At 40.9% G+C, this 13,779-nt stretch overlaps 2 protein-coding genes across 2 annotated transcripts; both read left to right on the top strand.

Annotated features, from left to right (window-relative positions):
* The first annotated feature begins 1,352 nt into the window (after positions 1-1,352).
* Positions 1,353-4,280, top strand: LOC117257858 (guanylyl cyclase-activating protein 2-like). Its single transcript, XM_033628222.2, has 4 exons — positions 1,353-1,612; positions 1,714-1,863; positions 3,368-3,476; positions 3,600-4,280. Exons 1-4 carry the CDS (start codon positions 1,415-1,417, stop codon positions 3,725-3,727), a joined length of 585 nt encoding a protein of 194 aa, XP_033484113.1. The 5' UTR covers positions 1,353-1,414; the 3' UTR covers positions 3,728-4,280.
* Positions 4,281-8,412: 4,132 nt separating this feature from the next.
* LOC117257543 (guanylyl cyclase-activating protein 2-like) lies at positions 8,413-12,021 on the top strand. Its single transcript, XM_033627848.2, has 4 exons — positions 8,413-8,785; positions 8,914-9,063; positions 11,039-11,150; positions 11,292-12,021. The coding sequence occupies exons 1-4, from the start codon at positions 8,582-8,584 to the stop codon at positions 11,432-11,434; spliced, it is 609 nt and encodes a 202-aa protein (XP_033483739.1). The 5' UTR covers positions 8,413-8,581; the 3' UTR covers positions 11,435-12,021.
* The last annotated feature ends 1,758 nt before the right edge of the window (positions 12,022-13,779 follow it).

Below are 13,779 nucleotides of genomic sequence, written 5' to 3'. Positions count from 1 at the left end.
CATGTTACGATATTGTAATGAATCCCTCATGAGCAGGAGACCAGAGTAGCGTTCGGGAAAAAGGCCTGTTTATTTGAGCACTCCAAAAACTCCGGTAACACTCCAGGGGGTAAAAGACTCCGTCCCAAACTCTGACTCTTCTAGCGTAACACACACACTCCATACACACATTCTCGTTTACAGTACCTAGCAGGCACCCCCCCCCCCCCTGCTCCACCAATCTCCAGCCCGCACACTGACTGACAGCGTAGCCTGTAAACAGAGCTCAGCTGTTTATTTAGCCTAGCAATATCTCCGGACTATAGTAGCTGCAATGGACGACTTTGAACGCGATTTTGAAGAGTTTCTTGTAGCGGACACAAATCCAGAGCCATACCTGTTTGAGCTGGAGCATACAGATGAGGAACTTGGATGCTGAGCGGGCGAGAAGAGAGGCTGAATCCTCCGCTCCCATTTTGCTGCACAGAATGTGATTCGGTGCTACTGCTACCATCGTTGGGGAGATATATCACCAGGAGGAAAAGTGCCGCAGAGAGTGCATCACAAGGAGTGAAGTTGCTTCTTCTTTTCCTCGCAGATGACGGTTCGGGTTCATTCTCTCCTGTTGCGTGGTAAGTGTGTCCATTCGCAAACTTTATAACTAAAAAAACCTTTCACTACTCTCTATCGACAAACTACTAACACTCTCTGCTGTTTCCTCCGCCTTCTTCCTTCCTTCCGCTGTCTTCATTGGTTTATTTATACACGCAAAACGTGTTCTCTGGCTGGCTGGATTGTCCGCTCGGTCTGCCGTACATACATGGCGGCGCAAGATGGCGACCTCTCTAAAGCAAAGCCCTTGCTATATATACATACATATATATATATATATATATATATATATATATATATATATATATATATATATATATAAACGCATAATTATAAGGCTACGAAAACCAAACAAATTTTATTTTATAGCAATTATACACGTATATAAACATATTAATGAGTAGAATATTCAGATTCAGATTCAGATTTGACAATAAACGATGCCAAATATTACACACTGGCCCTTTAATATTAATTGCTGATGTAATGCTTTTTTTTTCAACAGTGTCAATATGCTGTATACCACACTACTGGAACGCACTTTTAATTTATATGTTGGAATTTTGAGTGCTGAATTTGGCCTAGACCCACATTTAGATTGAAACCTAATTAACTCCAAGAGGAAACCCCACCAACCTAATACCGTAGTAATCCTGAGGCCACACTAATCGCTTGTGACATACGCAGACTGGAGCTTTGGGATTCCACAGGCTTATAAAAAAGACCTAAGAGTATGAGGTGTCTATTTCAAGTGTGGCCACTCCATCGTGGAGTACATACCCAAAGCTTTAAGGACTATGGACTGTTGAATAACAAGCCAGCCATGGGGCAGACACAGCAAACGGAGAACACTGAGCAAATTGATGTCAAAGCAATTCAGGAAATGTACAAAAAGTTTGTCATGGAGTGTCCGAGTGGACTACTTTTCCTGCACGAGTTCAAGCGCTTCTTCGGTGTGGACCCATCAGGGGAAGCGTCGGATTATGCGGAGAACATGTTCCGAGCTTTTGACAGAAATGGGGTGAGAGAGTAAAAGCTGTTACAGCCTGGCATAGTGTACGTACATCTTTACCCAAATGTGAAAATGTGACCCAATGTGTTCTCATTCAACCTGCCTTTCAGGACAATACGATTGACTTCCTTGAGTTTGTGGCAGCGCTTAATCTTGTTTTTCGGGGAGACCTGGAGCATAAACTGCGGTGGTCATTCAAGGTGTATGACAAAGACGGCAATGGCTATGTGGACAGGGATGAACTACGGTCGATAATTGATGTAAGTCTACCTATAAGTCAACCACAATGAAATGTCTCATGGGTTTTGGATGCAACTTCAATTCTGAGCTTGAAACAGGGTTTTTCCCTTGAGTAAATTCCTCTTTTAGAGAATGGCATTAAGTTTCAAGTCCAAACTTAAGCAACAGCTCATAGCAGCTCAGCGTATCATAAGGCTTTAAACATCTTCACCTAGCATACTATGTTTTCTCCTACCGCTCAGCTCTGCAGAACAGACTGTGGACTTGTCATGTCTCTACCCTCTTGCTCTCCTGTGTTCACTGTCACTTAACTTTTGGCACCTAACAGTACTTTTTAGCTGAATTAATTACTTAGAGTTTGAATTAAAAGAAAAAAACTTAATAGGCCTTGTTCACAGCAGACATTTTGATTGTCTTAGCAGAGAAAGAACATGTCACTAATAACACCGACAATGGTTCTGTCAAGTGTCCCCTTAAGCCAACGTGAACAGTACCAGGACCCTGAAACTGAAGCAGCCATCATTCATTTGATTACATACACCTGTTCTTTTGACATGTTAATCTGATTTAATCAAATGAACATTTCTAATTGATGCAGTTGGATTTGGCCTCGAGTAAATGCATCTTCAACTATTTCATTCTCACCTCTGCTCACATATACTATACCTAGGGAGTTCTCAAGCTACAGCAGATTAAGACAGAAGAAAGAAGGAGCATTATTCCTCAAGAAAAATATATGCACTTAATCTATGGACCAGTCTTATCCTTTGTAGGCATACAGTGATTATAGGTACACAAAGCATTAAGGATATATTCTGTTTTAATGGACATCGTATATCGGACATAATACGCAATCTTTAAGTGACCATGCCAGTGTTAGAATTTTCTTGTTGAGTTGGTGACATCATTTTAATATCAATCTGATAGCTGGTTAGACGTGTAATAGTTAATGTGCGAACACGCAATCTGGTGGAGCAGCCAGTTATCTAAACCGTGATGTCTCGTGTTCAAGAACCGAAATATTCACTCTGTTTCTCTGCTGGATTCCAATATCTAAAGTTGGATATTATAATATGCCCACATGGAAAGGAGGATGTACATTCATTTCCCCCATACCAGTTTTTAAATGTGTTTGAATCTCTACCGTTTCTTGAATTAGTTACTCTTTATTTAAAGCAAAACATAATCCTGGTTTGAAGACTGTCAATGCTGTCTTTGAAATCATATTGACAGTTAAATCAAGCAAGATAAACCTTTTTCAAAAAATATGTGTTAAGAAATTCATAAGAATGCTCAAGATGGTTAAATATGATCCAGATTTAAAGGCATCAACTGCTGTATAAAGCCAAAGGGAACATAATGCTGCAGTAAATATGTCAAATTATCCAGTTACATCACTGCTCTAAACTAATTTTATGCATCATCACTGAGTGCAGCAGCTTATGCTCTAAAGGTCTTTGATACAGTAACATTTCCTGCTATTGACATGAAATATATCATTTCCTTTTCTTTTGTTCCATCCAGAGCATCTATCGGATAAAAAAAGGCTCAAAGACAGATGCACATGATGCACAGCTCACGGTCGATGAAGCTGTGGATCGACTATTACAGGCCGTCGACAGCGATGGAGATGGTGAGCGTTTAGTCACATTTACCGTGCAGTGAAAGCACTTTTGCAGTGATGACAGACAGAAGTGATACTTTGTTGTATCAACAGAGAATCCTGATGAATCCTGCTTTGACTGTTTGTCTACAGGTCATATTAACCTGGAGGAGTTCATTAGGGGCGCACAGCAGGACCCCTGGGTGCTCAACATGTTGAAGCTGGACATGAACCCTGCTGGATGGGTGCTGGAGCAGAGGAGAAGGAGCGCACACTTCTGAAGTGTCAGAGCACAAAGGCCTTTCCCACATGGACAAAGAGACAACACTCATGGCTAAAATGCAGGATATGAATTACATACAGAAAAATATATTTAACACACATTCTACAGCTAAAAGTAGGATTCATTTTGAATACTTTCAGCATATGCAGTTTCATATTCATAGATGGTGAAGGTTCACAACTGGCCATCATTTGGCTTTTAATAAAGGAACAATAGCACTTTAAGTCAATGTGAGACTGTAACCAACAGTATAAACATACAGAGACGTTCTTATTTCTTTGCATACATTATTTTTTTTCTTTCCACAATTTCACTATATTAATGGTTCGTCTTATATTATCTTTAAATACTACTAAAGCTACATTTTTGTATGATTTGAAGCAGGTGCATATACACAGTATATTGCTGCTAACTCAGCCTTCTTGTTAAAAAGTGTAAATATGTAAATAGTGAGTAATGATAATGTCTGCTTTTCTACTGTTTCTACTTTACTGTTGTTAAACGAAGGTTTAAAAACTTATGAATCAACTCCAATAAAAAACATAAAGTCATTGACGTGTCCTGCTTTCTCCAGCTGTACAAAGGTGAGCTATCTTTTTCTTTTCCCAAAGGAGACAGATCTGTAATTCATGCTCAACGTTTTCTTAAAAGTGTTTTACAAACTATTCACTTCTAGCTTCCTGAGACCTGGAGGAAAATGGTTTATTATTATTATTATTATTGTTATGTTTTTTTTTTTAAGATTTTTTTTGGGCATTTTTAAGCCTTTAATCGATAGGACAGATGAGCGTGAAGGGGGGAGAGAGAGAGGGAGTGACATGCAGCACAGGGCCACAGGCTGGAGTCGCCTTGTACATGGGGCACCTGCTCTACCACTAAGCCACCGACGCCTGGAAAATGGTTTATTATTATCATCAGTAGTAGTAGTAGTAGAATCATTAGTATCATTATTATTACAAATTTTAAATTATTGGGATAAAAGAAACATATCACTTTTTTTTATAACATGTCCCTGTAGTGGACACTGGGTCAGTCTTTACCACAAAAAGTAAATTACAGGAAAGTGCATTTATATTACGTGTTTAAAATGTAATATTACAGGTACCCTGCATGCTTTTAACTAGTTGAACATAGTGTGTATGTGTGCATGTGCATGTGTGTGTCTTTACATGAGAGAAATTATTTATGTCAGACTCTTCCCCACTTCTCCAGAGTATGGAATCTGGTTGAAAATAATAAAATACATTGGTTAAAATGTGCACTTTGTAAGGCTTAAACTCAGCATACACGTCTAAAATCTAAATATAACATAGATAAGACTCTCATAAATAAAAACAGCATCCTTATGAAGAACAGAAACAATACATCTTTATAAATCACATGACTTATATGCCTTACTGCCATAAAGCAGAAGACAGAAGCATATTGGATGCATATTACATCACTAGAAAGTCCAGGATATGCTTTCCACAGTATCTGAGACTCATACACTGCATGTCAAGTGTTTGAAATGAAGGTTTCAGTTTCAGTTTCAGGACAACCATCAATTGCTGGGTTCTCAGAACGCCAGAACCTCATGAGGTACAGAGAACATCTTCTGTGCCACCATCAACCTGCACTCAGTCAGTGGCACGGCCCCTTCCTCCCTGTCGGTCAGGCCCATAAACCCCTGGGATTTAGCCACTGAGTTATTTTAGCTTTACAGGTTTAGCGGAGTGTCATTTTAGTTATCCTGCAGATTAGTAACGCTTACTGAGGCAAACTGTGGTCCCATCATGAAGACACATCTGAGTCAAAACTGAAGATGAAACACTTAGATATCATCAAATACATATCCTGTGCTTTGTGGCGTAATTTTGTTTGAATCAGTACAAAGAAATCCATACAAGTGTTGCAGTCTTCTTACATTTTAAGCGATAAAACTGAATTGTATATAAATGTAAAATCTAGGATACAGTCCCAATGAGTGATCACATAGCCCCCCCCCCCACCCCACCCCCTTTTTGTTTTACAGAATACATTTTGACACATCACAGTAAAACTAATGGCTTTAGCTCAATCCCCTTACGCACACATAAACAAACAAACAAGCTAAGAAGTTAAGTTGAAGTACTTAGTAAAGCATCTGACAAAACAGAGCAAAGGTGGTTAAACATTTCTTTGTTGTACAAGTGAACTAAAACAGAAGCCAATAGACTGTAACCTGACAACCCCCACAGCTACAGGGATTTAATTTATACTGTACACTAATGTTACAATACCAGGATTGTAAACTTCCATAAAATACTAGTAAAAAGAAAAAAAATGTGAAACCTCTTTCAGAGCCACAGCAAAGAGAAAACAGTCTTAAGCACACAAAATAGATTTAAAAAAAATTAACAACCTGCACAAAGTGCTGGTGCAGAAAAAAAATCACTGAACATACGTAATAAAATGGTCTTAGGTTGAAAATCTGACTGTAGAGTCATTCAATCCTCCTTCATTCATTTTCCATAACCGTTTCTCCTGTTGGGGTCGCGGGGCGCTGGAGTCTATCCAGTTGACATTGGGTGAGAGGCAGGGTTCACTCTGGACAGGTCACCAGACTATCACAGGCAACCATTCACACTCACATTCACACCTACGTGCAATTTACTTACTTATTTATGCCTTACACCCTTTCTGGGCTGTAGGCCGTCGACAAGGGACCTCCAGAGTACCCGATCGCCAGGTGTATCCCATTTTCTTGGTGTCTGCCTGCAGATCCCTTCGCCAGGTGTTTCTTGGCCGACTTCTCTTTTTCTTCCCCTGAGGATTCCACATCAGAGAGCGTGGCCGATCCATTTCCATCTTCTTCGTCCAATTTCATCTTTAGCTGGTATTTGCTGTGTCTTCGTCCAAACATCTTCGTTGGTGATCTTGTCTGGCCAATGGATTTTCAAGATTCTTCTCAGGCACCTGTTTATGAAGCTTTGTACTTTGCTAGCTGTGTTATTTAGCACCACAACTCAAAGCAGAGGTAGACGAGCAGCTCCCATGTTGTGTGAGGTAAAAACAGTGTTTTGTCATAAAGACAGCAATTTAACAGTTTAGTTCTCCATCGGAAAGGGCTGTCTGACAGAAAGGTCAAGAGGTGAAAATATTACACTGACTATCAAAAAGCACCTTGTACTTACACTCATTCATTTTCTGTAACCGCTTATCCTGTTGGGGGTCACATTGGGGTTGGAGCCTATTCCAGCTGACACTGGGGGTGGGATTCACCCGGGACAGGTCACCAGACAACCATCCACACCAACGGCCAACTTAGAGTCACCAATTAACCTGCATGTCTTTGGACTTTTGGAGGAAGAACCTGGAGAAAACCCTGCTGACACAGGAACAGCGTGCAGGGGTGGTCCCACACCCTGGGATTCGACCCCCCACCCCAGGTTCAAACCAGGAACCCTCTTGCTGTGAGGTGACAATGCTAACCACTGCACCACTGTGCCGCCCAGCCTCTGATTGTTGATCTCTTTTTTTTAATAGCTTCAGTACTGATACTATAAAATGTATAATTACAGTTTTTCTCATTTGCTAAAACACATTTGTCCATTCAGAAGCTACATTCAATACAGTTCACATACAGGCCTAAAGTAAATGTCTGTGGCCACAATGACACATCTTGCAAAATGCTCTAACACTCACAAAACACTAAAAACATACAACAAAGGCAAATAACTCCATCAATCAACACAACTACATTCTTTCCCAACTGCTTAATGAAACTGTGATCACCTCCTCATCATCACCTTGTTAGCACAGCAGACGTCCTCTCTGATGTGTTAAACTTTTTCTATTGCTTTCACACATTTTTCACACCCCTTTTCACCACAGTTAACACAGATCTCTTAGAAAGATCGAGAACTTTGTTGGATTAACTGTGTTACAAAATATATTCTTTCCAACAATGGACAAAAGAAGACAAAATACAGCTATCAATATGAAGCAGTTCAATCTTAATTTGTGCTACCCTGCTGAACTCTGCACCTTGAATGTTTTACACTTTTTTTAAGATGCCCTGGTGAAATGCTGTACAAAATATCATCATTTTTACATGCCTTTGGTCTCTTGGTGTCTTTTATAGATAGATAATGACTGATTGCTGATTGAAGAGTTGCTCAAAGGAGTTTCACACAGGTGGATCAGAGATTCGTAATTTCTATCAGCTATCAATAAATGTTCTCCTTTTGTTTAAGACATTCAAACCAGAAGAGTTTTGTGTTTTCTATGAGATCTGTGTTAACTATTTTGAAAAAGGGTGTGAAAAACTGTTAACACATTTGCAAGAGGAGACTTCTGCTGTGCTAAGAAGGTGATGATGAAAATCAAGTGGATTCAAGTTCCCTTGAGTGTGTCCTCAAATCTTGGAACGCATACTGTACTGTTTTAAACACGTAGTATCAAAGTACTGATACTTTTGACAACCTTACTTTACATACACACAGGAAAAGCCCCTCTGGTCACTGTGCGTAGGAGTTTCCATTTTACTTCGTAATAGCTTGAGGAGTATCAGTGACCCTGGGTCACTAAGGGTTCAAGATGGGATCAGGCATATGGATTACTGCTTTGAAGGCAGCTTGCCAAAGACTTTGTCTAAAAATAAGTTTCTTGCTGGGGTCAAGCATGACATGAATCAGTAATTACACTCCACTCAGTCCTCGCCCCCTGAGCTGTTCAGGAGACCTTCAGCAGCAGCCATGAAGTCGACACTGAACTCTCCGTTGCAGGCAGTCTTTAGGAAATGACTTCACTGAAGTGTCTGTATTTATTTATCTTTCATACAAAATAAGAGTTCAGACTTTGTACTGCAGTGGTGGGATCTGGATTTAGCATGGGTCAGAATCAGCAAATACAGACACAGGATGACACAGAACTGGAGACAAACACCATCCACGACCTGTACAAGTCTTTCATCATGGAGTGCCCGAGTGGATCTTTGTACCTGCACGAGTTCAAGAGGATGTTTGGAGTACAAAACGGCACGCCTGAGTCACAGTACATGGACAGCATCTTTCGAGCATTTGACATGAACCATGTGAGTTACAAAGCTGCTTTAAAGTAAAACTAAAGGAAAACTGCATGTGTCTTTGTATTTATAAAAAGCAAATTCTTTATTTCAATCTGCCCAAGCATACTCTCACTGTAACTGTTCCCTGTTTACAGGACAACACAATGGATTTTATAGAGTATGTGGCAGCACTTAATCTTGTCCTGCGTGGAAAACTTGAGGACAAGCTGCGGTGGTCGTTCAAGGTGTTTGACAATGATGACAACGGCCGACTAGACAAAGACGAACTACGAAAGATTGTCAAGGTAAAAAGATTGTATTTCATTATAACAATGGCAGCACTGTGGTGCAGTGGTTAGCACTGTTGCTTCACAGCAAGAGGATTAAGGATTCAAATCCACTGGTCGGGGGCATTTCTGTGTTTGCATGTTCTCCACGTGTCAGTGTGGGTTTCCTCCAGGTTCTCCGGCTCACACAGTCCCAAGTCCAGGTTCATCTGTGACCCTAAATTGCCCATAGATGTGAATGTGAGCATGAATGGTTGTCTGTCTCTATGTGTTAGCCCTGTGATAGTCTGGTGACCTTTCCTGTGTGTACCTGACCTCTAGCCCGGTGTCAGCTGGGCTCCAGCCCTAAAATGTTAACAGAGACATAGAGTTGTTTATGATAATCAGTTAAACACATAGATAGATATTTCATACAACTATCAGAATTATGGCATGGAATTTTAGCTCTAGTTCAGAGAATGTGCAGAAGCTAAATGCTAACATCAACATGTTGACAAGTTCACAATGACAATGCTAATGTGCTGATATTTAGCAGGTATACACCAATCAGCCAAAACATTAAAACCACTGACAGGTGCTTCTGTTCTGCTGGGAAAGCCTTGGTTCTGGCATTCATGTGGATACCACCTGACATGTTCCACCCACTCAAACACCGTTGCAGACCAAGTACACCCCTCATGGCAACAGTACTCCCCAATGGCAGTGGCCCCCCAGCAGGATAATGCACCATGCCACACTGCAAACATTGCTCAGGAACGGCCCAAGGAATGTGACAAAGACCTCAAAGTGTCAACCTGGCCTCCAAATTCCCCAGATCCCAATCTGAATGAGCATCTGTGGCACGTGCCATTAACCCACCTCACAACCCACTGGACTAAATGGATCTGCCGCCAACGCACTGGTGCCAGACACCGCAGGACACTCCCAGAGATCCTGTGTCCATGCCTCGCCAGGTCAGAGCCAAGTCCGATCCAAGGACGCCCCACCTTGGATTAGGGGTACATCTGGGGTACCGGCACATCACAAGAATCCTTGAGCAGATTGGGACCTGGGAAATTTAGAAGCCTGGTTTTCGAAAGGTTTCCCAGCAGAACAGTGCATTGAAACAGAATAATCAAAGTTATTCACTTCACCTGTCAGTGGTTTGAATGTTTTGGCTGATCGGTGTATGGTTTACCACATTCACTCTCTTGGTTTAGCATGTTAGCATGTTAACAATTACTAATTAACACTAAACACAAAGTACATCTGAGGCCAACATATCCTCATACAACTGCTCATATGATGTCCTGAGAAAATGCAAATAAACGGTTCGTATCATATCCTACAAATATGTCCATAAGGTAAAGCTGCGTAATTAATGCAAAGTTATGAAAGTTAGGTTTAGGCAAGTAAAGTTACTGTGGTTGGGTCTAGTGAAAAGAAACATGGTGAGAACATACCTTAAAATGTCTCAAAGGTCACTGAAAGTTCACACGGTTCAGAACACCGGTTCCTCAGGGGAAAATCGCAGGGGCAAGTCCAAAGTTTGTGATCCATCCACCACCATCAGCCAGCCTCCTTACCGGACCACTTTCTTCTTTACTGCGTCAGCGCATTGGTCATGTGATTGCAGCCTTCCAGAATATGTGGGTTATTTACTCATCACTGGTTCATGATTAAATGGTATATGTACAAATTTTGGTGCATTACTATTCATAGAAAAACAAACAGCCTGCTGAGGCTGATGGGAATGTCATTAGCTGTGGGGTATTTGGTAATTAGCCAAAGTATTGGACACATTTAAATACTGATCTGATACTGGTGCTAGATGAAAGGTTGGGTGATTACCAGAGCTGTAACAACTGATTATTTTGGGACCATGAATGTCTGAACAGACCATCAGCCCAAGATTGCCATCCACCTTGCCACTAGTGTGGCTTAAGACCATATACTTTGCCAACATCATCATTTCAAGATGAGAAACGGTCTGACTGTCGGATTTTTCTTTCAGATAATCTACAAGATAAAGAAAGGCTCTGCATCTGGGGATTCAGAAATAGGAAACCTCACTTCTGAGGAGGTGTGTGAGCGCATCTTTCAAGAGGTCGACGTGAATAGTGATGGTATGTAGACTGCATACTACTACTACTACTACTACTACTACTACAAACCAACAAAATCCTCAAACAAAATCCTTCAAAATTTAAGTTTTCTTAATATTTAGTAGTCTGTGATTCCTTCTCAATATTATGTTTGTGCTGCAGGTGAGATTACACTGGAAGAGTTTGTCGAAGGGGCTCAGAGGAGCCCATGGCTGCAAAGCTTTCTGCGACTTGATGTCAATCCCAGAGGATGGGTCCAAAAGTACTTGTGTGACAGGAAACTCACAGACACCAAAGATTCCTGAAGGACTTCAGTGTATTCAGACCAGCTTGCCAAAGGAGCTTGGACTGCCTGAAGTGGACTCTGATTGTGAACACATGGGGGAAACATAAATACTTCTGTGAAGGAATATTTGTCTCATGCAAATGTTTTATTTGTGCTCATTCAAAAGCACATGCCCCGTGCACAGCGCTGTCAGTCCTTATGACTTGGTGCAGGTCGTGGCGCTGCACATCAGAGGGCTGAATTGCTTCTTCTTTTAATTTAGTCTTCACTTGAAATGTTACAAACGACACACTTCGTGTTTTATTTGTGCATTGACATGTTGTATACCTGCGTGTTATATGTTGAGAGGCTCCTGCCCGTCTGGAAGAAAGGATGTCACAATGTTGTCAATGCTCCCGAGTAGCACAAACACTTTGTCTGACTCTTGTCCAGGAACGTGGCGATACGAGGATCTGAATGACGTGGGACGGACTTGTATAAGGCTGAAATGATTGTTCGGTACTTGAACTGTTTCATGTGTGTCTGCCCATGCACATGTGCTGTGCCAAAGGCTTCTTGGATATGAGATTTCTGTGTAAATAAACTTACATATTCATGTCAGACCAACTGAGGCTCAAGTTTATTTTATTATCTATCAAAGTGAAGATTGATGAGAGCACAGGTTTCTCCACATCAACTTCCACCAGCAGTGTGTGACAAACCCTCTCATGCCTTCACTGTGGAACAGTATAAAACCAGTATTGTGCTTACTCTGTTTTTGTTTAAGCCCTCTTATAATATTGTAACTGGACACAATGAGCATTTTGCCTCAGCAAGGACATATGGACATATTAGACAAAATTTAGACATATCGTAAAATATGATTTACATTGTGGCCTCATATTGCTCTGGATTGTTTGTTCATGAATTAGCTTACAAACCTCTGGAAAATATATGTTTTGTATATGTCTGGTATAGAAACATATGGGAGGGGAATTCTATTTTTTATAAGGGCTTTATTTATTCAAAAAAATATATATATATATATTGTGCGTGAAAGGGGTAGATAGAGGGGATGCCATGCAGCAAAGGACCATGGGTTGGAGATGAACCAACAGCCACAACGGCAAGTACAAAGCCTTTGTACACAGGGTACCTGCCCTGCCAGGTGAGCTACTGGACACCCAAGATAGCAGACAATATTACAAGCTGCAATGTGTAGGACATATAATTATTTTACTTTGGCACCATCTAGTGGTTGTATTAAGAATGACACTGTGGCAGGATGGAGTGTGAATAAATGGGCTGCAGTATTAGTTCAGTACCTACAAACAAATCTTTGTTATCTCAACATTAAGTAAAAAACGACTAAAAGGGTTTAATAAAAATTCAAGATAATAAGGTTTGAAGAAAATTATAATATGTGTTTAGGTGCAGGAAGTTTGAAATAAAGCAGTGTATCTATCAGATACTTTAGAGATCAGTGCCACGATTAAATTCTTGTTACAATGTTCAGGTGACAGTGCAGTCTTTTTCTCCTGTCAATAGACTTGGGTCAACACGCAAGTCTCTGGAGGAATTTCTCCTGACAATGCTCTGGGACCTTCCACATGTGTGAGATACACTGGATCGGTTGACACATGTGACACTGATGGATTCTATTTATTTTCTGTGGGGAGCAGGAGCTCCGGCCGCACGTTGCATGATGAATACAGCACAGCAAGTTGACATTCACCATCTGTTTTTGCGTAAACATGACTCAAGCTCAACTTAATGGAAATGTGGTCGGCCCATTGCAACACAAAGCTCGGCTCAAACTGTTGAACAAGGCAGTGCCAATCAAATTTAAATTAAGATTCTGTTGATGTACTGCATATTTCTCACCTCAAATGTTTGCAAAAACATATCATTGTTTACTGTTTAGTTGTAAAATGAGAAGGTTTGTGACCCGGCTGCCATCTTGACAACAGTCCAGCCAAGTACTGCCAAGTGTTTGGGATTCAGTACTCATCAGTATTCATTGTCTTTGGTGGATTCACCTGGTTGTCATTATTTGATCCAGCTGCAATTCACCATCCTGTCTGAGCCACAGCTCAAGCTGATAAAAGTGGCTTTGTAGAAGTGCCAGACAGTGGCAGTGATTTAGACTGAGCAGTTTGCCATGCTAACTTGTATGGTAGTTAGCTTTGAGGTTAACCTCAGTTTTCACGGTGTAAAATGTTTACTTGTTTGAGGCACCAGTTTGTGGCTTCAGGTCTGGGCAGCAGGCTCACTATGTTTCTACTCATACATTCATTACTTCCAGCACCACAGGTAGATTACTTTGTAGTAACACTAGGTCTTAAAGGTGGCTGCTAGTGTGTATTTTTAGTTTGACAGGTAAGA

This window comes from Epinephelus lanceolatus, chromosome 2 (genome assembly GCF_041903045.1).
Source record: "Epinephelus lanceolatus isolate andai-2023 chromosome 2, ASM4190304v1, whole genome shotgun sequence".
Classification (NCBI taxonomy): Eukaryota; Metazoa; Chordata; class Actinopteri; order Perciformes; family Serranidae; genus Epinephelus; species Epinephelus lanceolatus.
Note: the sequence above shows the minus strand (reverse complement) of the source record. Positions and strands in the feature narration are given on the sequence as shown.